This window comes from Nylanderia fulva, unplaced genomic scaffold (assembly GCF_048542155.1).
Source record: "Nylanderia fulva isolate GAGA-0341 unplaced genomic scaffold, ASM4854215v1 Scaffold183, whole genome shotgun sequence".
Taxonomy (NCBI): domain Eukaryota; kingdom Metazoa; phylum Arthropoda; class Insecta; order Hymenoptera; family Formicidae; genus Nylanderia; species Nylanderia fulva.
In genome coordinates this window covers 139,850-165,124 of record NW_028190088.1, presented here as the reverse complement: position 1 = coordinate 165,124, position 25,275 = coordinate 139,850, and the positions used below count along the sequence as shown (strand labels likewise).

Genomic DNA, 25,275 nt, shown 5'->3' with positions numbered 1-25,275 from the left:
AGTTATAAGCGATTGAAAAAAATGGGTTTTTTGAAAACTAAACGTTTTGGAGTTAAAAGTCTAACATAATTACATTCTTTAGTTAATTTCAGGTAGAGTTTACTATAATAAAATTTTAATTTAGGCTTAGTTATAAAGATACATAATGACAAATATTGGAAAATTGTAAAAAATGATGACTTTTTTCGACATTTTCGCTGAGGAAAAATCGTTCTCAAATTGACCAAAGAATCCACTTGTAATCGTTAGTCCGTTAGTTACCGGACACCCTATATATATATATATATATATATACATATATATATATATATATATATATACACATAAACACATACACATATGTATTACAGTAAAAAACAGTACTCACCTTTAAGTCCTAGTTCACCCGAAGAATCAGACTCTCCACCAGAGCGCATAAATATAGATCTTATGCACGAACTTCAAGATGTGATATTTCCAAAGGTACCATCAGTGGATAGAACGGTAATTTTTTTATATTATATTTTATTATTTGTAGCTTAGTTTTATACTTTATTTACAGTGAAAATACGCTATAATTTTCTATAATACAATAAAATAATACTATTAGTTGTTCGTCAAGATAAAGATATTATTCTCATATATGATAAGATGATTACTATTGATTACTGTCTTTATTTTTAATATTTTTATTTTCACACACAAGTGCACACTTATAATTTTAATACACATAATTTTCTGCAAGATAACTATATCGATGAGGGAATTCCGAATTCGAATCATATTAACCTCGACATATGTATGTATATTGACATAACTTGATCTTGAATAATTTCAAAAAAATTTAACCATTGTTATTTATTAAAAAGTTATTAGCAAATAAAGTTTTATATCAAGAAAAAAAATATAATTCATATATCATTAGAAAAAAGAAAGAAACAACAAAATTGCACAAGAATCATTTTTTTTCAGAAGTGACACAGATGAGTGTTATAAGTCAAAAATTAGTAAATTAATAAACGATTATTTTACAAAAAATTATTTTCATGTAGAAGTTAATGATGAATCAATTTAAAATTACATTTAAATGTTAGCTTACTATTGGCCTATTAATATATAAAACTCAAAATAGTTTGTCATTAACTTTGAGAGATGCATATATTAATATAATGAAAAATGGGAAAAAACGAAAAAATCGCCAAACTAGTCAACTTTGAAGGCTCAAAAAACATAATTTTATTGATTTTTGATAAAAATAAGTAATTAAGCAATAAAATGCATATCTTATTTTTTAAATACAACAATTAAAAATTCTTAATTAAACGCATTTTTTGGCTTCTTTATTCAGAAAAAATTATTTTAAGAATTTTTAATTATCTAATTACTTTTATTAAATTTTTTGCTTTTTTAATTTTATATTAAAGGGAGAAATTCGCAATATAAATTCAGCACAATAAAAGATATTATATAATATTTATTATAAAAACGATTGATATTTATTATTATCAATTATTTAATAATTAAAAACATTGTCGTTATTCGGAATTCGATTTTAATTGCATATATTATGTTTTTCGCTGTGCAATCTTTTAACAGATATTTACATTGATTTATGTTTTAAATTTGGAGATTTCTGATACAATTATCTAATGAAACTTCAGGTATCTCTTTGTATGTGATTCTTTACTAACTGGGAGGTGATAAAATATGGGACGTATTGGATTCTACATAGAAATCATTACAACAAGAGAATATATAGCGTGAGAGATCTTAATAATAAATTATCAAAATGATTACCATCTATTTTAATATTAATTTGTTGTTTAATTGCGCTGAAGAATAAGGTTGAAAAAACAGAAACGTACTGTTTTTATTTAATCGATTATAATTAATGGGTTTTTACAATAAATATTAGTTACTGCGTTTTAATTACTGCGCTGAGTTTGTATTGCTAATTTCTTATTTTAATTTAAAAAAACTCAAGTCTTCATATTTGCATTGTAATTATTTTATATTATTTATTTATAATTAAGGGGATGCCGGATGCCTGTTTTATCGATCGGATGATTATAGATTTTTCTGCACCGAAATCTTTTCATTGGTTTAATAATAATATATATTAGCAAGTGCGGGGGATCGTAAATCGGCCGAGAGTGCGGAAGTTTGGCGCACGAAGCGAAGCCGAGTGTGACAATCCGCATGATCGGCCCGCACATGTTACGAGCACAGGCTACGATATTTTGTGTGACCGGTGCGTGGAAAGGGAGCTCTTTCTAAAATCCCATCATGTGCGTAAAGGGCGACTTTCCGTGCGCCGGTTGCACAAAATAATAAATTTCCACAATTAAAACACGTACAAAAACAAAGTAGGAACCTACCGATTTTATGTTAAAAACGAGAAAAAATTTCAAAAATAAAATTTCTTTATTGGCTTCTGTTGTCATGTCAAAATAATAATTGTTTAATATAAAAGTTTTGCTGTTTGTACGTACAAAATAAGATAGGTTCCGATTAGAAATTGAATGAAGAAGTATTAGTAAACTTTTAAATATAATAATGAGAATACTTTTAAGTCAGCTCTTTTAATTTTAAAACCACAATCTCCACTTGATTCCTCTCGACCAATAGAGCCAAACGCGATGTTATTGCGACAATTATGAAAGAAAGAAAATTTGGAAACTAAGGAATTTGAATCCTATGGTTGGGATCTCAAAAATTCCCCTTGTTCCTTCTCTTAACATCCCCTGTAAAGAAATAGACGAGAAATTTTTGAGATCCCAACCATAGGATTCAAATTCCTTAGTTTCCAAATTTTCTTTCTTTCATAATTGTCGCAATAACATCGCGTTTGGCTCTATTGGTCGAGAGGAATCAAGTGGAGATTGTGGTTTTAGATATAAGTTTAAAAGCCTAATAAATAAGAAAGCGATGTAGAAAATTTTCACGCATATGTATTGTATACGTGCATGTTTCGATATGTGTGTTGCTAACCTATCATGTGTATATGTGTATACGTGCATATATTTAGATATATGTGGTGCTAACCTATTGGAGTTCGGTCGTCACTCTGGCATTCCCTTAAATAATTTTATTAAATTGAAATTGAATTTAATTGATTGAATTAATTGCTATGTTAATTGGGATATGACTACGATGTTCTTACATTATATATTGTATTTGAGGGGAAAATTACAATTAATCAGTTATTTAACGGTAGTACCTATACGAGATCTGTCCGAAAAGTACCCGACCTATTCCAATATCTTTGTATTTGTGTTAGGCTAGGCTAGGTATTTTATTATACAAAAAAGTATATTTAGGCCTGGTTCCATTAACAATAAAAGAACGCAGTAAGATTAAGGACCGTGGCACATAGAAAAACTTAAGCAATAAGTCAGAATAGAATAAGGGTTGAGAGCCGAAGCCGGTTATTATAGCCAAAAATTATTTATTATAATAAACATATTATTACACAAACGATTCGGTATTATTTAGTGTAAAATTAATATTGATACAATCTTCAGTGTAAAATTAATATTGATACAATAAATAAAAAGACGCATATTACAACAGAATTCGTATATGTAACTAGCTTGTAGGAAAATTATCATTTTTTATTATTTTCGGCCCGGCTGAATTAATGACAAAAAGTGAGAGACTGAAGCGGTAATATAATCGAAATTAAGTTAAAATTAATTTTAAAATACAGAAGAAATAATCAAATAATAAAAATTTGTATACATACATAAAGAGTGCAGAGTCATTGTTTTAATTCGCTTATTGTCAACTAGTCAAAAGATACAATTGGTATGTAGACAACTAATGAAGTTGAGAGATGTCTAGCGAACGTTATAAAGGAAATGGTACTGAGAGTGAGAGGAGAAAGGGGAAGCAGGAAAGGGAAGAAAGACAATGGGGGGGGAACTAGAAACTTTTTTGTGACGAAAACAAGAACATCGTATAAAAAAATTATAGTAAAAACAAGTTTTTTGTGATACCGTATGTAAAAAACGTGTTCGAGAGATTCTTAAAAATCACCAAAAAGTATGATCTCAACATTGCTTTCTCTTATCATAATACATTGAGGTTTATAAAAACCGGAAAAGATCATTGTAATATTCTGTTCCGCAATGTGGTTTATAAAACTCTGCACTTTTTATGTATGTATAAGAATTTTTATTATTTGATTATAACTTCTGTATTTTAAAATTAATTTTAACTTAATTTCGATTATATTACCGTTTCAGTCTCTCACTTTTTGTCATTAATTCAGTCGAAAGTAATAAAAAATAATAATCTTCTTCCAAGCTAATTACGTATGCGAATTCTGTTGTAATATGCGTCTTTTTATTTATTGTATCAATATTAATTTTACACTGAAGATGGTCTAAATAAGACCGAAACGTTTATGTAATAATATCTTTATTATAATAAATAATAATTTTTCATAATAACCGGCTTTGGTTCTCAGGCTTTATTCTATTCTGTGACTTATTAATCCTACGAGCCTTTTGATTTAATTAAGCAATAAGAATTTCGCAAAATTGAATTTGACCATGAATCTTTTTATTGGTTATATACCAGTGGTTCTTAACCGGTGTTTTGTAGAATTATGAAAGCGCGGCGTACCTATACCTAGAAAAAACTACTACAATTTTTTGAAATTGTGTGAATGAAAGGATGCAAGACATTCAGAAGATATCCTGAAAATTTTTTCATTAGAAAAATATATACAGGATGTCACTTAATTGGCGTCCACTATTTACATAGCGATATTCCTCGTGGAAAACTGAGTCAAAAAGTCCTGAGCCATTTTTTTCTATAATACATAATAAAGCCGTAATTACTAATAATGTTAAGCCATAATAACACTAATCATTCCTAATAATAGTAAACCGCGCGTGTGGCGGTGTGCGTGTGCGCACTATGCAAGGCACTATGCTTATGGCAAGGCGCTATCCTTTTGCGCGCGCCTATAACATGCTTTTTTCTATCGTTAATAATGAAAATTATTATGCATTATAGAAAAAATTGGCTTAGAACTTTTTGACTCGGTTTTCCACAATTGGAAAAAATGTAATCGCAATTGGCAACTTTTGAGAGTTTACACAAACATTATACATTAAATTTATCAAAAAAATCATACATGTTTTAAATTCTCTCTTATACTAGAGACTAATTGTAAACTATTTTTCTTTATTATGGAATAAGCTATAAAATAAGCGTTTAAGATAAATATGAAAAATTTATATTTTACTGTACCGTGATGCATAAAATTAATAATTGAAAAAAAAAAATTTTTTTAAGAAATAAAAATAATGTTTCTACTCTAAGAAATAGATCACAAATAAAAAATAATTATTATCAAAATTCGTGCAGCAATTAATTCATTTTTTATTTATTTAAAATTAAGTAACTTATATGTCAAGGTCGTGATAATTTGAACTGACAATGAGTTCGAACCTCATCGATACACTTATCTTTTATAAATTTTGATTACGGCAAAATTATTCAATATAACACGATGTAAACAAATTTGACAAATGAAATTTTTATCGATAAGTTGTTAATTATTGTTATCATACAGCATATCATGTATCTTGCAAACTTCTGTTTAAAGATAAAATAATTATGTGCAGAGCATATATTCCTAATTACATGTAATGCATTATTAAATGTATGCATAATCTAGTCTGTATGTATATGTCTAGTTTGTAAACAAATATTCTGCATGTTTGCATTTGAATCGTGTTCATCCCTTTAAGTTTTCCATTGGCAGTACTTTTTAGTATTCTTAAAACTTTTAAGAACTATTAACTTAAACTATTTTTTAACTTTTTTGAAAAATATATACAGGGTGAGCCATTTTAATCAACGCACGTAAATATCTCGTATAGTAAGCAAGATGGAAAAAAATGTTTCGAACAAAAAATTTTTTGACTATGAGGGTAACATAAAATGGTGTTATTGATTTGACCTTGTATAATCATTTAAAGATCACGTGAAGATCACCTTTAATTTTTTAAATGGAACCTGCTATTTTTCATTACATATTCTTATAGATTATCTAAAGAGCTTTCCAAAAAGTGTTGTCGGATGAGGTACTTTTCAAATTATAAAAGTTTAAAGTTTATAATTTTTTGGCATAAAATATAAAATATCTTGTAAAATGTTCAGTTCAAATCAATGACATCATCTTATGTCCCCCTCATAGTCAAAAAACTTTTTGTTTAAGACATTTTCTTCCATCTTGTTTACTGTACAAGATATTTATGTGTGTTGATTAAAATGACTCACCCTGTATATTGTTTCTTAAATATTTATCTGATTTGGTAAACTATTTATTTTTGATAAACTATATTTGAAGAAAAATTAGATGTTGCTATTAATATGTAGAATATATGTAAGACTATATATATATTATATTCAAAATATTTTTTCATATTTTCACATTAAAAAAATAATACAAATATAATCCTTTTCTGATGGGATACCATTGATTAAAAAAAAAAATATATATATATATATATATATATATATATATATATATTTCTAATTAATATCTTTTAATGTGTATATATATACCATATATATATATACGAGTATATACTATATATATATATTTCTAATTAATATCTTTTAATCAATGGTATCTCATCAGAAAAGGATTATATCTGTATTATTTTTTTAATGTGAAAATATGAAAAAATATTTTGAATATAATTTAAATTGTTCCGAAGAGAACAAATATGAAAATATAGAAGAAACATTTTATTTCCAGGGGATTTTTTCTAAATCTTAAAATTACTTTTTGATATTGTTTGGTAGTATATAATTTGCAAAACAGCTATATATTTTTTTCTTAAGGATAACTATGTATTTTTTCTTGGATTCCTTTCAATATTTTGTTAAAAAAAATATCAAAAAGTGAATATTATGTAAGATATTTTCTAATTTATGTTAAATTATATTAAATTGATCTTTGCATAACCTTGAAAAATAATCTTAATCAAAATTAAAGATTATTAATATTTTTTCTTTCCTTAAAATCTCATAAATTTTGTATGAAACATTTTTTATATACAATATTCGATCTCAAAAGGAGATATACAATGATGAATCTTTATTAAAATGGGACATCCCCTGTAAATGCGTGCGTGTATACATATATAAGGTGCACCATGAAAAGCTAACGCATTTACATAATCGACTAATTTGTACAAAAAAAAGACAAAAAAATGTCAATTCTTTTTTCAAGAAGAACTTATGGTTATGATGAATTTAATAGTGCATTTTGAACATTTAGTAAATAAAAATTAGATACGTTAATATTTCGCGTTTAATTACACGAGTAACGAAGCATATTATGTATTTATATTCGAGTGGCTTATCTTATTCTCATTGTCAGTAACAGCTGAAGCAAACATGTTCTCAAAAATCAGCAGAGGAGATGATTGTTATCGGCCGTGAATTACAGATTCGCAGTTTTCGTAAAAAAACAGAAAATTATATTAAAATCACATTTGTAATCAGTAGAAATCGCCTCTTTAATGACCTGAGAAGAGCATTATTAAAGAAGCGATTTTATAGAAAAAGAAGGTCAAAACAATACTTCTAATAAACGTTGGGGATATACAACTTACAATTAATCAGGTACAGTTATCCAACTATTTGTGTTTTATTTATTATAAATTTTTAAGAGTCAAAATATAAAATCGACTTTAATATAATTTACGTAATTATAAAAACGTAGATATTTGAGAATCGCCAGACAGAATTTAAAAAAGTAAAACTTTTTTCTCGACCGTACTGGCAAATATTATTTATTAAATCACAACGTTTTGACCCTTCCTTGAGTCCTTATCAAGTGATTTGTGAAAATAAAAATGAAATTATAATTTTATTTTTATTTTCACAAATCACTTGATAAGGACTCAAGGAAGGGTCGAAACGTTGTGATTTAATAAATAATATTTGCCAGTACGATCGAGAGAAGAGTTTTACTATTTTACGTAATTATATAAAAAAATATCAAAAAACAGTTTGTTGTGCGGGGCAATATCATTTTTCAGAAGTTACATGCGAAAGTTGCAGATTTCATTAAATTTCGAGTTAGATTTATATCTAGCAAGGAGCAACTCATAAGGAAATTTCTATAATAATATACTGACTTTTTTGAAAAAGAAATATTCTATCTGTGTTTTTCTGCATTTCGCGTATATGTAATATTTATTGTATAAATGTATTGATAGTATCAAAGCATGGATAAATAATACTCAGCACAAGATATTCAATCTGTCACGTTAGAAAGTCAAGATCGAATAGATGTAGAATTTTTTTAATTTACAGAATGTTTTATAACATGTGGAACGGGTACAAGACTAAAAAAACAATTAAAAAAGTTTATATAAACATGTTCAGAATTGCCTCAATCAGAACTTATACGCGTTTTTGTTTTTCTCATCACTTGACTTTAAAGAAAATGTTTAAAATTATTTTCTTGTGTCTCTCAACACAAGCCCAATAACGTTGTATAATGGAATCTCACTTTTTCAAATATACAGGGTGAGCAATTTTAATCAACGCACGTAAATATCTCGCATAGTAAACAAGATGGAAAAAAAATGTTTCGAACAAAAGTTTTTCGACTATGAGGGGAACATAAAATGGTGTTATTGAATTGACCTTGTATAATCATTTAAAGATTACGTAAAGGTCACCTTCAATTTCTTAAATGGAACCTGCTATTTTTCATTATATATATTCTTATAGCTTATCTAAAGAGCTTTCCAAAATCCTACGTTACGAGTGTTCGCATAATCTTTATCAGATACTGTATACAAGTGCGTGCGTGCGTGTATATAAGATAAAATACTATCCCTACTAAGGAGTTGAAATTACACATTTAAATTTATCATGATCATATATCTTCTTTGAAAAAAAAGTTGACATATTTTGAATTGTTTTTGTACAGATTAATCAGTTACGACAAATGTGGAATTGAAACTTTACGTTGACCTACTATAAATGTATACATATATATACACTATATAAGTTGTATAATTTATGCCCATAATTATAATTACACTATTTCTTAATAAATAAAAAATAAATCGAAAAGTTTTGAGCCATTTTTTTCTCGCTTAATGAAAAAGAAATTAAATAATTTATTATTTATTGTTAATATTGTCATCTTATTAGCGTCGTTTTTTTTAAACAAGCGTACGTCTGTGAATCGTGCGTTGGGTTGAATGTAGTCATTCACACCACTCGATGCACAGTTCACGTACGCTCACCTAAAATAAAGCTCATTATATAAATGACTTTTAGTTAATAATTCTTTTTTCTTTAAACGTCTGTTGCAGGAAAATTGGTTCAGAACTTGTCGACTCACTTTTTGTTCAGGAATAGCGCTATATTTATGGGCGCGTATTATGATATATGTGTATGTTAATAGAAAATTCCGAATTTGAGGATAATAAGATTGCGGCATGGTACAAAATTAATCAAAATATTTACGACTTATTCAAAATAATTGATTTTGAGATATAAAACTATAAATCTTATTATAGGCCATAGTCGCTTGTTTATGAATGAGACTTGTCTCGCTAAAGCCGAGGTCTCATGTTTCGCTAAGTATGATGAATATGATGAGAAATTAAAAAATTGTTGTTCTTATTTATTATATTCATTTTCATTACTTTATTTGCCCCCTCAGGGATTAAAGGCGCTTTTAAGGAGCGTACCCAAACCTTACAAACTCTTACAAAATTAACTTACAACTACTCTTATATCTACTCTTACATCTATTTTACAATTACCTTAATTCTAACTTAATCTACCTAATCTACTAATTAAGAGAGAGAAAGAGTCGTCCTTAATCTATTACCTCGCTTCGCCTCGGCTTCCAGTTCCCCATACATTCTCCAACACCTCATTCATACTTTCACTCATTCTCCTCCTCATACCTTCTTCCCCCTCTTCTCTTCCTTCCTCTTTCCCTTCCGTTCTCCCCTCCTTCCTCTTTTTCTCTAATTCCCTCATCCATCCTTCCCCCTCTCCTCCTTGCAGTATTTCCCTCATTCTTTCCCACCAATTTCCCTTATTCCCCTCTCCCCTACATTCTCCTATTACATGTTCCCAAGTTTCCTCTTCCATCCCACATAGTCTACATCTTCTTTTCCCCTCTTCTTCCCAGTATCTCGCCCCTCTCATTTCGTTGTTTATCCTAAACCTCACTATCCTTCTCCATCTACTTTCCCCCCATTTCTTTCTCAAATATTCCGGTAAAGCCTCCTCCTTCCATTCTCCATACCATTTATTATATCTCGACTCTCTTATCTTCTCCCAGCTTTCCTCCTTTTGCATTTCTCTGTCTTTCTGCTCCCATCTCTCGTATACTTCCTCTCCCCTTTCTCTTTTTTCTTCCATCTCCTTCCCTTCTATTCCCCTTTCTTCAAAAAATTTTGCCCTCTCCCTCCCAAACCGTTTTCTCCTTTCTTTCTCTTCTCTTCTCTTTCATATCCTCATAGCATTTCCTCGCTAGACTTCCTCCCATTCCTTCCTCTAATTTTTTCTCATATCCTACTGCTCTTCTTCCTGCCCTTATCCTAAATTTATTCTTACCTATCTCTTCTCTTACCATATACCCCGGCGTACACCAATCCACTCCTAACGTCCACCTAATCCATCTTTCCTGCATTGCCTCTACTTCTCCTCTCCTTCCACCCCCATATTTCCGCCCCGTATTCCAACACCGTTCCCACCAATCTTTCCATTAATCATACTCTTTTCATCCAGTCTCCTGCAAATCTTCTTTTCCCCATTCCCCACACCTGTCTTATCACCGCTCCTGCTTTCCTCACTCTATCCTTTACCTGTGCCTCTTGTCCCCCATTTCTTTGTAACTTATAACCTAAATACTTGAATTCTTTCACTTCCTCTAATTTTTTCCCTTTCCATTTCCACTCCATTTTCATTCTTCCTCCTCCCTTTCTAAACCTCATTACTTTTGTCTTATCCACATTTACCTCTAACCTTTTCTTATCCATGTAATTTTCCATTTTCCCTAACATATGTATCATCTCTTCCTCATCCTCCGCCAACAGTACCATGTCATCTGCATATGCCAAGCAGTGCACTTTTTTCCCTCCCAGCTTTACCCCTCCCCAACCTCCTTTTCTCAGCACTTCCTCTATATCTGCTATCAATAAATTAAACAAGTGTGGACTCATTGGGCAACCCTGCCTCACACCCCTTGCCGTCTAAAAGTTTTCTTCCTCCTCCTTCCCCACTCTTACCTTGCTCCTCGTCTCTCTGTACACCTCCTCTATCTTACTCCTCAATCCTTCTCTTATCCTTCTATTTCTCATTGCCTCCATTAACACGTCTCTATCCATTGAGTCAAACGCCGCCTTCAGATCTATGAAGGCCGCTACTACCTTACCTTCCTTCTTATTCACTTTTTTATTAACCAGGTAGTTTAGCACATATATACTAACTATCTATCACCCCCATTCCCTTCCTAAAACCTGCTTGATGTTACTCTCCGGTAACATATTCCCCTTCTCTATTTCCTCCTTTAACCTTTCTGTTAAAATCCCCACATATACCTTATATAACGTTGGCAACAACGTCACCCCTCTGTAATTTTCCACCCTATTCCCCGTTCCCTTTTTTAACAGTGGTACTATTATCTCCTCTTTCCACCTCTCCGGCCATCCTTCCCCTCTCCAGACTCTGTTGCACTTCTCTACCCTCTCTTCTCCGTATTTCCATACCTCACTCGGTATCCCATCCTCCCCCGCTGCTTTTCCTTTCTTCAGTTTTCCCAATATCCTCTTTACTTCCCCCCTGCTTATCTCCTGCTCCTCATCCCTCTCCCTTTTTTCTTTTTCTCCTCTTACCACTTTAACCTCTACCCCTCCCAATAAGTCCATGAAGTATTCCTTCCACTCCCCTTTATCTCCTCATTCACCCCCTCTCTTTTTTTCCTTTCCCTGTTTATGATTTTCCATACCTCTCCTTCCGTTCTTGCCTCTATCGCCTCCTTGTACCATCTTATCCTCTCCTCCTCCCTTTTTCCTTTACACATTAGCTTATATTCCGCCCTTACTTTTCTGTATCCTTCTCCTCTTTTCCTCCATTCTCTTAACTTTTTCCTCGCTTCTTTCCTCTTCTCCTCACATTCCTTTTATCCCACCACCCTTTCTTTTTCCCTTCTCCTCTCAATTCCTCTTCTATCCTTCCTATTTTTTCCTCTAGCTCCTCTTCTATCCCCTCTTTCCACCCCTCTCCCCATTCTATTTCCTCTCTTATTCTTTCTCCCCTCTTCGTCCATCTTCCCCTCTTTCTTATTCCTTTTCCCTCCCTCCTTTTTCCCTTTTCAGCCCCTCCCCTTTTTTCCACGTTACAGTCAATGGGTGATGGTCCGATTCTATGTTATCTCCCACCTCCATTCTCTTTATCTTTTCCTTTACTCTATTTTCTCCCACCACGTAATCTATCACCGATTCCTCTCTTCCTCCTGTATATGTATACTCCCCCTTCTTATCTCCTCTTATCCCTCCGTTAAAAATTTCCCATCCCACCTCTTCTAGCTCTTTTATCAACTTCTTCCCTTCCTCGTTGACTTTCTTGTCCTTCGATCTTCTTTTCTCTTCCTCCTCTCCTCCTATCACTCCCCCCCTTCTACCTGTCCTTGCGTTGAAATCTCCTCCTAAGATCCCCCGTCCATTTATTCTCTTCTTTTTCCTCCATCCATTCCTTCATTTCCTCCATTTTCCTTTCCATATCCCCGTTGATGTATATGCCTATTACCCTCCACTTCTCTCTTCCTACTTCTATATCCGCCATCATAATTTCCTCTCCCTTTCTCCCATTCCTGATACTTTGATCTTCTCCTTTACCCCCATGATCATTCCCCCCATCGGTCTTTCTTTCTTCTTTCTCTTCTTTGCTGTTTGCTTCTCCCATCTATATCCTTTCGGTAACTTCTTTTTAATTGCCTCCCATCCCCTTTCTTCTATCCATGTTTCCATCATTACCACCACCTCCCAATCTTCTATTTCCTTCCAGAATTTTTCTTCCTTGTTTTTCAGCTCTGCCACACACACATTCCAGAAACCTATTTTCCATTCCTCTCTTCTCCTTTTCCCTTTCTCTCCTGTTCCTCTCTTCTTCCTGTCTCCGTCTCCCCTCCTTCCTCCTTTCTCTTACTATTTCTCTCCCCTCCTTTCCTTCTTTCTTCTCTCCTCCTCTCTTCTAGCCCTTTTTTTCCTCCATTCCTGTCTTCCACCTCCATTTTCTCTACTCTAATTTCTCCTTTCCAGTTTTTAAGCACCCCTTCTTCTTCCCATCTCCACCAGACGTCATTGATTTTAATCCTTCCGTAGCTTGTCCATACATTGTTTCCTTTCCTCTTTTCTACCTCCGCGATCTACATTAGTCTCCATTTCACCTTTCTTTCTTCCCACGTTAAGTCATCTTCTATCCTCACCCTCTTTCCTCTTAATAGCCTCTTCCTTTCCCTTACCTGTCTTTTTTGTTCTCTACTGCCTAATTTTACTACCACCATTTCACCTTCCTTTCCCTCCTTTCCTTTCAACTTTCTTATCCATTCGATCTCTGTTTTTGCTCCTATCTCTTTCATTCTTTTATCCACTCTTTTCTTTATATCTTCCTTCTCTTCTTCCATTCTTATTATTATGTTATTTCTTCTTTCTTCTCTCTCTTTCCATTCTAATTTCTTTCCTATGTCTTTTATTTTTCCCATTATTGTCTCATTTATCCTCTTACTCCCTCCTTCACCCCCCTCTTTTTCTCTTTCTTTCTTTCTTCCTCTTTCCTCTATTTTCGCTTCCAAATCCATCACTTTTTTCCAAGCTGTCCATCTTCTTTTTCATTTCTCTTCTTTCTTCTCTCCATTCCCTTTCCTTTTTCCAAATTTTTATCCTTCAATTTCCTCATTTTCTTACCTACCTTCTCTGCTATCTTCTCTCCTATCTCCTCCATTATCTTCCTTAACTTCTTTTTTATCCCCCCTACTTCTCTATTCAGCCTTTCTGTCTTTTTACTCCTTTTTAGTCCTCTCTCCTCTTCATTTTTATCCTCCTCTCCTCCCTCCTCCCTTTTCCTTTTCAAAAACTCATCTATACAACCCATACTACTCCTCTCTTTCGTTAACTCATCTACTTTTCTCGGCCTCCCTGGCTTCTTTTTTATTTTTTCTTCATCTCCTTTCCTTCCCCCTTCCTCTGTCATCCTATCTCTAAAATTCTCTTCACTAAAATTATTTTTCTCCTTATTCATTTTTATCTTGTCACTTTTCTTACTTTGTTTCTTCTATTCTGTGCTCCAACTCGCTAGTGAATTCCCTAGTGAATTCCCTATCTTTCTACTCTACCTACACTTACTTCCAACACTTACTCTCTTTCTTCCACGTGTCACTCTACCTCTCTCACCTTTTCCTACTTTCTATTTTCCTAACTCTTTACCCTTTTCCTTCTCCTATTCTTTCTATCGGATCTCCCCTTTTTTCTACACCTTCTCACCCATTACTTCTAAATCTCCTCGCCCCTTTTCTCACTCTTTCCTCCCAAAATACCTGCCACGCTTTCACACACCTGTCACTCACACTTACCGGAACCGGAAGCTATTTATTATATTCTATAGCAGCAATTTTAAACTTTTTTTATCTCATGATATACATAAACTAATTACTAAAATTCTGCGACACATTAAAAAAAATAATAAGTAATTACCTATTCTTTTTGCTACAAAGTGTTAAGTTTTAAAATATCTTTTTGATACATTTTATTTATCATATTTTGTAAGAAAAAATAATATTCAAAATTATTTAAAACAATTTTTATTTATAAATAAATATTATCTCCGGCATTGATAACGCTACTATGTTTACGAAAATTCACGTCATTTCGTATTGAGTAAGGGTATATCCACACAAACTTGCATAGTACATAAACATACATATATATAAGAATTTAATTGGTTCATAATTTATTTATTTTACAATAGCTTTAAGCATTATGTGACCTTTATCCGAGAATTCTAAATTTTGAGTTGTAAAGTATTTCAAGTTCTTTATAAATTTTTTATAATGTTTCTGGATCTTTAATAATTCTGCTATATTGTCATAATAAGAATTCTATTTTGAGTCACAAAGAATACAAATGACTTTCGTCATAATTGCCTTATGTTGTTAATTTGCTTTCTAACCTGATCGATTGGTTTTGTTTAATGGATTCTATAGGAGCCATGGTCATAACAGACACGTGAAATTTTCTGTAAGACGAGTTCGATATAATTATTTTTTGTAATTATGCATATTAGGAGCGATCTCACTAATTTCAATGGCTTTGACATATGTTATCAAAGTTACTGTGCTGAGTTGTCAAAAAGTTTTAAGCATAGCTCATTGTTTATTAAAAAATTAACAAAAGAACTTTACTAAACTTTTCCGACATATAGTACATTTAAGAGAGAATGCAGTGCTTTTTTTAAAAAATTAAATCTAATTCACGTCTGAGAGAATTTTTATTTGTAATCATTCATTCCTGTGACATATAGATTTAAATTAGGTTATATTTTCCGGATAAAAGGTCGGCTGTAAATCTAAAATGTATTACAATTCTAAAGGTTAAGTGTGGAATGAAGTTTACTTCGTCTTGCAGTAATATATTCGTAGATGCGGTGGATTTTGTCCTCCTCTTTGAGGGAGTTCTACTTCGGATGAATTATTATTAATAAAAATAAATTCTTTAACTATGCATATAGTGTCAGAAAAATTTATTTAGTTTTTATTTTTTTGTTAATAAATAATGAGTGATGCTTAAAGAGGAACCTACCAATTTTATGTTAAAAACAAAAAAATTTAATTTAAAAATTTTTTTAGGATTTCTTTAATAAATTATGATTTATGAAATGTATATTTGCCACTTTTATCAATTCGGATTGCTGCAAATCTGTTCAAGAATGTTACATTGATATTTGTGAAATTACATCTATGTGCGTTTTAAATCACATTTTAAATAATTTAATTTATTGTTAAAAAACTTTCTTTAGACATCAGTTGATTCACATCATACAATTCAGGATTTTTGATCCCATTCAAATAAAATTATTTAAAATTTTCTCTAGTAGTGTTAGCGACTACTTAAAGATAGCTTGTAATTATCCCAATAAAAGAAATAGATAGAGAACAATAGGAACCGATACGATTTGTAAAAAATCTTATTGTTTTCTATCGTAATCTATTGTTTCACTTTTTAGATTTCGAAAAAATGTTATCGTTTCTTATCATTTTCTTTCCGTCTGTGTTAAAAGCAGATTCAGTCATTAGAATACGATAAAATTCTTAGTGATAAACATACACATACATAAGAAATTAATTAAATTAATCTAAAATAATGATATATTGTTTTTTATAATTTTGTTCGAATTTATCGAGAAAAAAATGATTCAAAATCTATCATAATCAATTGCATATTTACAATATAGAACACTTTAAGTTTTTTAATATACGAAAAAAACCTATAAGTATTAATCATGCATTAACGATAAACGATTAAAAACGTATTTTATTGTTGTAAAATTACAACAGAAAACATCCTAATAAAAAAAACGATAGAAAACAATAGGAATCGATATGATTTGCAACGAATCTTATCGTTTTCTATCGTTTTATTTCATTCTTTATTGAAAACGGATTCAGTCAGAATATGATAGAGATCTTACCAGTATAGCACAGTACATTGCAATTATATTGCAGCAATGTTACAATTTTTGCAAATTGTATTGTAATATTGTAAGGACATTATGGGAATGTATAAGTGTAACATATTATGAAAAATATTACACCATTCCAAAAATATAAAAAATAATATTCAGTAAACGTTAATTCTTTTATTTACTGCTATATAATGCGCAATTGGCTATCTATCTCGTAGTAAAGTTTTAGTCAGGAGAATTATATAAAGTTGATGGAATTGACTCTACGACTAAAGGTATTATACTTTTTTCTTAACTTTAAATGTGGAGTAAATGCTAAATTTTACGCTGATTTATAACATCAATAATAAAAAAGTGATCCGATGGCCAGTTGAAATATTGAAATAAAGATATCAGGGAATCAATTGACCAATACTGGCTAAGATGAATAATCTTGTATTGAAAAAGACGCAACGTTTCGACCTCGAATTGGGTCTTCTTCAGGCTGTTACAAGAAGGTGGTAAAAACTAAATGATCATAATGTCAATTTTCTGTCTACGATCAGAACATGACAAGATATCAGTAATACACGAACAGTAATGCTCACTCTGACATATAGCACCTAATGTAATGTTATATGTCAGAGTGAGCATTACTGTTCGTGTATTACTGATATCTTATCATGTTCTGATCGTAGACAGAAAATTGACATTATGATCATTTAGTTTTTACCACTGTCTTGTAACAGCCTGAAGAGGACCCAATTCGGGGTCGAAACGTTGCGTCTTTTTCAATAAAAGATTATTTACCTTAGCCAGTATTGGTCAATTGATTCCCTGATATCTTTATTTCAACATCAATAATGTTTCATATAATATCAGCATACATTAGCTTATTTACATTTAAAGTTAATAATTATAGAAATTATATATATATATATATATATATATATAATTAATTAAATTGAATTACTATAAGTAAACAATGACGAAAGCGCGTAGTATATCCAAATAAAAAATATTATTTTAAATATATTGTAATAATACCATAGTATTATATTGTAATATTTTTAAAAGCGGATATTTTACTGTTGCCGCAATTTTGCAATAAAATTGCAGAAACGTTTTGCAATGCTTTTATGCAATGTTTTACAATGTTTTAATGTTAGATTTATGCAATATATTTCTGCAATCTTTCGATGCTTTATGGATTAACGAAAAGAAATAATAAAAAATGATAATATATTAATAGAATTCTTATGAAAGGAAACATTACAGAATTAATCGTACATTCACGATATTCTTTCATTAATTTCCGATTTATAACTTCGATTAAAAACAATGCAATTGTTTTTTAGTGTTTTCTATCGATTTTTTTTATCAGGATAACCTTTAAATTTTATCTCCAAAATAAATTATTTGAAATAAAATATGACATGCGTTTTATTATTTAATTTTTCAACTTTCATGCTACACAATCTTATTAACCTCGAATTTCAGAATATTTTCTATTTGTATTTGTATGTATACATAGAAAACAAAATACGCGCAATATGCCAACAGATATGTAATAGATTTTTTTTCAAAAGTTGCTAACAAATTGACATTAACTATATGTACATTGAGTTTGTAATCTATTGGCAGAAGCTGTTTAAAGAATATGATAGCAAGTTGGTGGTAGAAACTAAGCAAAACTGTGTGTGTGCAAATGGATGATTGGCAACATAAATCAAACAAGAGTTGCCAACAATCAGATTTTGTTCGATTTTTATTGTCAATCTGTTGAGAGATTATGTTAGCAAGTTTTGTTACAGTTCTGCCAGCAATCTATCGACACAATTGAAATTAATAGATTTTGTATGAAATTTGCAGTCTCTGCTAACAAAAATTTGTAGCAGGTAATAAGGTACTTGGCAATATCTGTATGATAGATTATTCGATTGACTGATTGTGAGTATATGTATATAAATTATATACGGGATGTTCGACAACAGGTGGGACATAAAATTTAAGGAGTAATTCTACACAATAAAATGAAAATCAAGAAGAACAAAATTGCAATGCAGGCTTTAATTTTCAATAGTTACAATGTTTTGAAAATTCGCATAACAGATGCTTGAAATACGGAAATCCTAGGTCTGTGGCATACGAAGATTACATTAGTAGAGTCACCTACCATCAAAGTACGCTGTGATTATATTATAAATATACTGTAAATACATTCTACTGATATAGTCTACGTACACCAGAAATAAAATCTACAATTTTTGCCTAACATTTTTTTCAAATACCCCGTTATTTCAAGATATTTGAAAAAAATTGTTTAACAATAAAATTTACACAAATACAAGTTATAAATATTGTCACTTTTAAAATAGGACACTCTGTATATATAAAGATCATTCAAATAAAAACGAACCAAAAGACAGCAGTATGTTGAATAGATTTATTGAGGCATCTTTAAGACAAAACAAACGTGACAACTGTAGCGTCATGACACACTGGTAGAAATGACGAGAGTAGCAGTATGCTCGTATTCAGGACGTCGTGTTATACCAAACAGACGATAGATTTGTGTACTCTCCACACTTTTTGTGGTTAAAAAACGTTGGATCTTCAATATTTGTTAATTTTATTTTGACTATTTGTACTAGCATGACGATACACTAGCATGATGTTCTAAATATGGGTACACTGCTACTCGTCATGTGATTATTCTATCGGACAATATGTCATGACACTATAGTAGTGTTGTTACGTTTGTTTCGTGTCGAAGATGTAATAAATCTATTCGGCATTTTGCTATATCCTTTGATTCGATTTCATTTGGATGATCCTTATAAGGGGTGTCTTATTTTAATCGATCACTCCTAAAAACTTTATTTTTAATTGTATAACAAAATAATTCAATTAAGTTATTTGATTTAAAAGGAGATAGAAGATAACTCTACTGCCTTTTTTTAAAAGACTTTCGAGGTTATTTGAAGATTATTTGTTTTTTTAGATGAAACTATCATATTTTTTCTTATATGTATACATACAATGTATATGCGAGAAAAATATTGGTCCCAAAGTCGGCTGAATTTTCTCGCCTATTTCTTTACAGGGGGATTCAAAAGAGGAACAAGGGGAATTTTGAGATCTCAACTATAAGCAGGGTTGGGAAAGTTATTTTGTAAAAGTAACTAGTTACAGTTACAGTTATTTTATTGAAAAAGTAACTAGTTACAGTTACAAGTTACCGATTTTAAAAAATAACTCGTTACAGTTACAGTTACTCTAAAAGTAACGAGTCGTTACTTTTCAGTTACTTTTTAAAAATAATTATACATTGTTTTAAATATAAGGAGCTTACATTTTATGCACAATTACAGTCAAGTATTTAAAAAAATTCTTGAATGTAATATTGATCGATTTGCTTGCGACTTTGCAATTAACATCAATGTATGAATGACCTTTATACAACAGTAAAAATAGTTATAGTAAGTTACTAAATAGTAATCGCAAAGTCGCAAGCAAATCGATCAATTATTACCTTTAAGAATTTTTTTAAATATTTGACTGTGATTGGTCGATCTTAATTATGTGTTATATTATTTTATGTACACAAAATGAAAATTTTAGATAAAAGATTAAATCATATGAAGATCCATATGCTACTGTTATCAAAATTTAATTTAATAATATAACGGCTACCATACTTAAACAATACTTTTAGCGCATGTTTCCAAAAAAAGTAACTAATAAAGTAACTATTAAAATAGTTACTAGTTACTAAAAAAATGTAACTAAGTTACAGTTACAGTTACAGATGGAGAAAAGTAACGAAGTTAAGTTATAGTTACCGAAAAAAAGTAACTGTAACTGTAACTTCGTTACAAGTAACTCGTTACTTCCCAACCCTGACTATAAGATACAAATTCCTAAGTTTCTTAATTTTTGCAATAACATCGCGTTTGGCTCTATTAGCCGAGATGGATATATATTATGTATTTATTTCGAGAACTAACTAAATATTCTTAATATTGTCTAATATAATGGTTCGATCAATCGAGTTCTTAATAGGCTCGATCGATAGCTTGGTGTAAAATTATGTCAAGTATAAAATATCTCGTAAATTATAAATTTTTTTTGTCATCTTACTTCAACTTTTTATTATCGAAAACTATAAGGAATCGATTTATTATAAAAAATGTGATTTTATTTAAAAACAAATGATCTTTAAATTATTTTGAAAAATGCCTTTAAAAAAGTCAATAATGCTATCTTCTGTCCCCCTTTCAAATCAAACAATTTCTATTTGAAACATTGTGTTGTACAATCAAAAATAAAAGTTTTTGGGAGTAGTCAATTATAATCGGATATCCTGTATATATTCAAATACAGGGTATCCCAAAGCATCCGTGACGACGCTTGTGAGGAGGCAGGATGGATCGAGATGAGCGAAAAAATCTCATACCATTTTGCTAAATTCATAATAATATTGCGTTATTAATTGAAATATCTGAGGAAATTAATTCGTGGAAAATGTAGGCCAGAATTGATAGACATGTAAGATGGTTTATTTGTTTACATTTCTTAGCTACAAAAGCATCATCATATTTTTCAGCACGGTGAAATTACTCTCCACTCGCTGCATGATTCCATTTCTCATTCAAATGATGCTTCTGTTACTAAAAGATGTAAAAAAATAAGTCATCTTACATGCTTACCGAAATTGTCTCGATTGCTCACAGTATTAATCGGACACGACGATATTTCCCAATCGTACACAGTCTCGATTGGACACAGTAAGTGCTTTCTATTATAAACACAAATCGAAACAAGCGTTATTTTTTGTTCTACATTCTATGAGAATAAAGATAGAATAATGCTTGTGTCGACTTATGTTGATAAATGGAAAATACTGTGTCCGATCGGACACAATCCCCGATTGGATACAGTTGCGTTAAAACACAGTTCTGATTAGACGCACACGCACGCACACACACACACACGCACACGCGCACGCACACGCACACACACACACACACGCGCACGCACGCACGCACGCACACACACTTTCAAAATTGGGTGTACCTATATTGTGCTTTTAGTTCTTAATAACGAGGTTTATAATTGCACATTTCCATATAGGTTTGCAACATACGAAGTTACAAGCCTATGTCCTAATTGGGACTGTGTCCGATCGGGAAATATTATGTCCGGTACTGTACTGTGTAATCATGATTCATTTCCGATTTCGGCCTACCACTTATTCGCTCAGATATTTTAACTAATAACGAAATAACTATTGCGAATTGAGCAAAATGCTATGGGACTCTTTTGTTCATCTCGATCCGTTCTGACTTTTCACACATTGGCAAAGGTGCTTTGGAACACCCTGTATATATAATATATTTGCACAATTGCACTGCAGTTTTTACATCCTGTTGACATTTACTATAAATAAAATGTTATTAACTTTGTTTTGTTCGAATGGGATCCGTTTAACCACATCAATATTGACCACAGAGCCATCCCATTGGTTAATGTAACGAAGAATTCTAGACATCGGCCCCCATGGTTGGCTGTGGTCAATATTAACGTGATCAATCGGACGCTACCGATTAACTTACTGTAAAACATAGTATTTCCTGTTTCTAGTGGCACGTTTTGTATATAGAAAATATATAAAAAATAGTTACAAATATTAGTTTTATATTCTGTGCATCATTTTTGTATCATTTAAATATAACAGGAATTTTATGCGAAGTGGATCATCTTTTCCGTCGACATTGAATAAGTTGTGATGGGAAGTAGTAGTCAATGATATACGTAAATAATAGTGCATCATATCAAGTCTTTCTCTCTATATTGTTTGATTGTCAAGGTATTAAAAACATTTCAAATGATTTAAACGCGCATATATACAGTTGTTGATAAAACTACCTTTGTAACTTCAATTTAAATTAAACAGATTTTTATACTTATGTATTTGGAAGTTTTAAGGAACGTACTTTATGGCAAAATATCTTCTTTAAATGAGCAAAAACTCAGCTATTACGAAAAATTTTAATCTTCTGTGATAAATTATCGGATTAATTATTTTAGATATAATTGAGGATCAAATATTTTATAGTTCTCAAAATTTTTTTTTTATAATCCAGAAATCAGCTTAATATTGATTTAATATAATATCAGCATTTTGTGCAGACGTGCCATTAATCAGCTTGCTCATCTGCTTTCATAGCAATTGTATTTTTGTAGCAATTTTTATTGTTTTCTATAAGATAATTCAGATAACAGTATTCTTAAATATCTTTACAAGATATTTAAGAAACGACTTAAAGACATCTAGGTTTTTAGTTTTTAAAATGTGTTTTGACTTTTTTTGCGCTGTTTGAGAATTCATTAAAAAAATGCGTGAACATTATTTTTAGGTTGTTTTCACATTGTTTTGCAATACAAAGCTTTATTTTAAAATGTACGCGTATTCATTTGCTCATTATTAAAATTACTCAACATCTTGCCAAAAGGTAAATAATAACAATGGAAACAAATCACACAATTAACTTAATTTTTTTTATGATAATTGTTTTGTTTTCAGATGTTTTTTTTAAGATATTTCTTTTATTTATATTTTGTTTCTATTACAAATTTATTTTTTGTTCTGTTGTTCTTATAATATTTATTATTTTTTTCCTCTAATTTCTTATTTGTATATGTATTTTGTTTGAAATTCCATGTTTTTCTTATTTGATCTTATAGATTATATTCATTATTTGATATCAATTACGTGTAAAAGAAACTTAACATATACCTTAAAAAATATGTATTTCCCTAATTTATAATTCCCTTCCTATAAATCCCTTTTTTATAATTTACATAAATATAAAATATTTGAAAAGGTTGTTAGAGCACATATAACCCATGTGGCACATATATAGTAACAAAGGGATAATATCCACAGCATAGAAAATGATTGTATAAGGTAATATATCTATATCTATAAAATACGAACATTTATACTGTTTAATATGCTAATTGACATCTTAGGTTCTAATAGAATATAGATGAAATATTATTTTAAATTAGTGTTTAAACAAATTTATGAAAATCTAATGAGGAAAATTCAATTTTTTTTAATATCCAAGATTTAATTTAAAAAAGATAATTAAAAAAATATTTTAATTTAAAAAATGTTTTCCAAAAGTTTTCTAAACATAAATATGAGAACATATAAAAAACTGTTTACATCTAAAATAAAGTTAAATAAACTTTATCAAACATTCAATATATTTGATGTACTTAATAGATTGACAACCAAACAACATTAAAGGTTGATATGATGCGTCGTCACTTATGTCACTATTGTTTTTTATCACACGCTCCTTAAAAGATCCCACATAATCCTTATGGAGATTAGATTTCGGTGGAATTGACTGGTTTTTTTTCATATGTTGTAGCTTATAATTTACTGGACATAAAATGTAATAGCCTCAAAGCTAAATAATGAACAGTTATGAAGCTATAGCCAATCAAACAATTCGCAAAGCCCGAGTTTCTCATGTTTTGACTAGCTAATAAATCAGTAATTATTTATTAATTAGCTTTAAACTTATGACATTTTTTGTTCAGCAGATTATAAACTACAACATGTGAGAAAATCAGCTGATTCTATCGGGATTTAATTTCATGTAAGATTCAAAAACCCTGCACTAATTCTATATAAAATCCACATAAATTCCATATAAAATCTTGGTAAAATCAGCTGATTTTCTCGTATATTGTAGCTTATGATCTGCTGAATAAAAAATGTAATTTTAAAACTAAATAACAGATAGGCACTGATTTACGGCTAATCAAACACGAAAAATTTGGGCTTTGTCAGTTGTTTGACTAGCTATAACTCAATAATTGTCCATTATTTAATTTTAAAGCTATTACATCTTTTGTTCAGCTGATCATAAACTACAATATATGAAAAAACGAGCCAATTTTCACAAGGACTGTGCGGGATCAAAGAATATAGATGAGTATAGAAGCACGGTTCTCTATAGCCGGACATCACCGGAGCAGGAGTATTTGCGTAAGTACCCCAGCCACTGATGAAGGTCTGGTGCTCTCTCACACTTAAGTTGGGGTACACTATTTGTCTCTTTCTTAAATGCTGGGATACGAGCGCTTCGTCAAGCTTACAATTTTTGAATGTAGCCAACGGTCTGGCATGAAATTAATTTTCATGTACTGCTTAATATGCGGGATTCGTACTTCTATACTCGTCTATTCTTTGGTGAAATCCTTTATCCATATTAACGAAAATAGATAGACCGCTCAGCATGGAATGCTGCACTTTTATTATTTGTGCTGGTTGGTAATAATGAATAAGTAGGTTTATAATTATGTATTTAATATGTATCATATATTAAAGATTGATAAGTATGTATATATACAGGATGTCTAGAGCACCTTGACAACGCTCGTGAGGTGAAGGAACGCATCGAGATGAACAAAAAGATCTCATATTATTTTGCTAAATTCGCAATAATTTTTGCGTTATTAAGATTCCTGGGTTCTTGCCACAGC

The 25,275-nt window shown here is 30.6% G+C and overlaps 1 protein-coding gene across 3 annotated transcripts in view; it reads left to right on the top strand.

Moving 5' to 3' along the window:
- Positions 1–25,275, top strand: part of LOC114943302 (uncharacterized) — a 57,413-nt gene that overhangs the window by 14,187 nt on the left and 17,951 nt on the right. For 2 of the 3 annotated variants that reach the window (XM_029318890.2, XM_085481594.1), the window contains exon 14: positions 351–483. In XM_029318890.2, coding sequence (XP_029174723.2) covers positions 351–483 — 133 coding nt within the window. The remainder of the gene's footprint in view (positions 1–350; positions 484–25,275) is intronic. The other variant, XM_085481595.1, reaches the window with a different exon arrangement.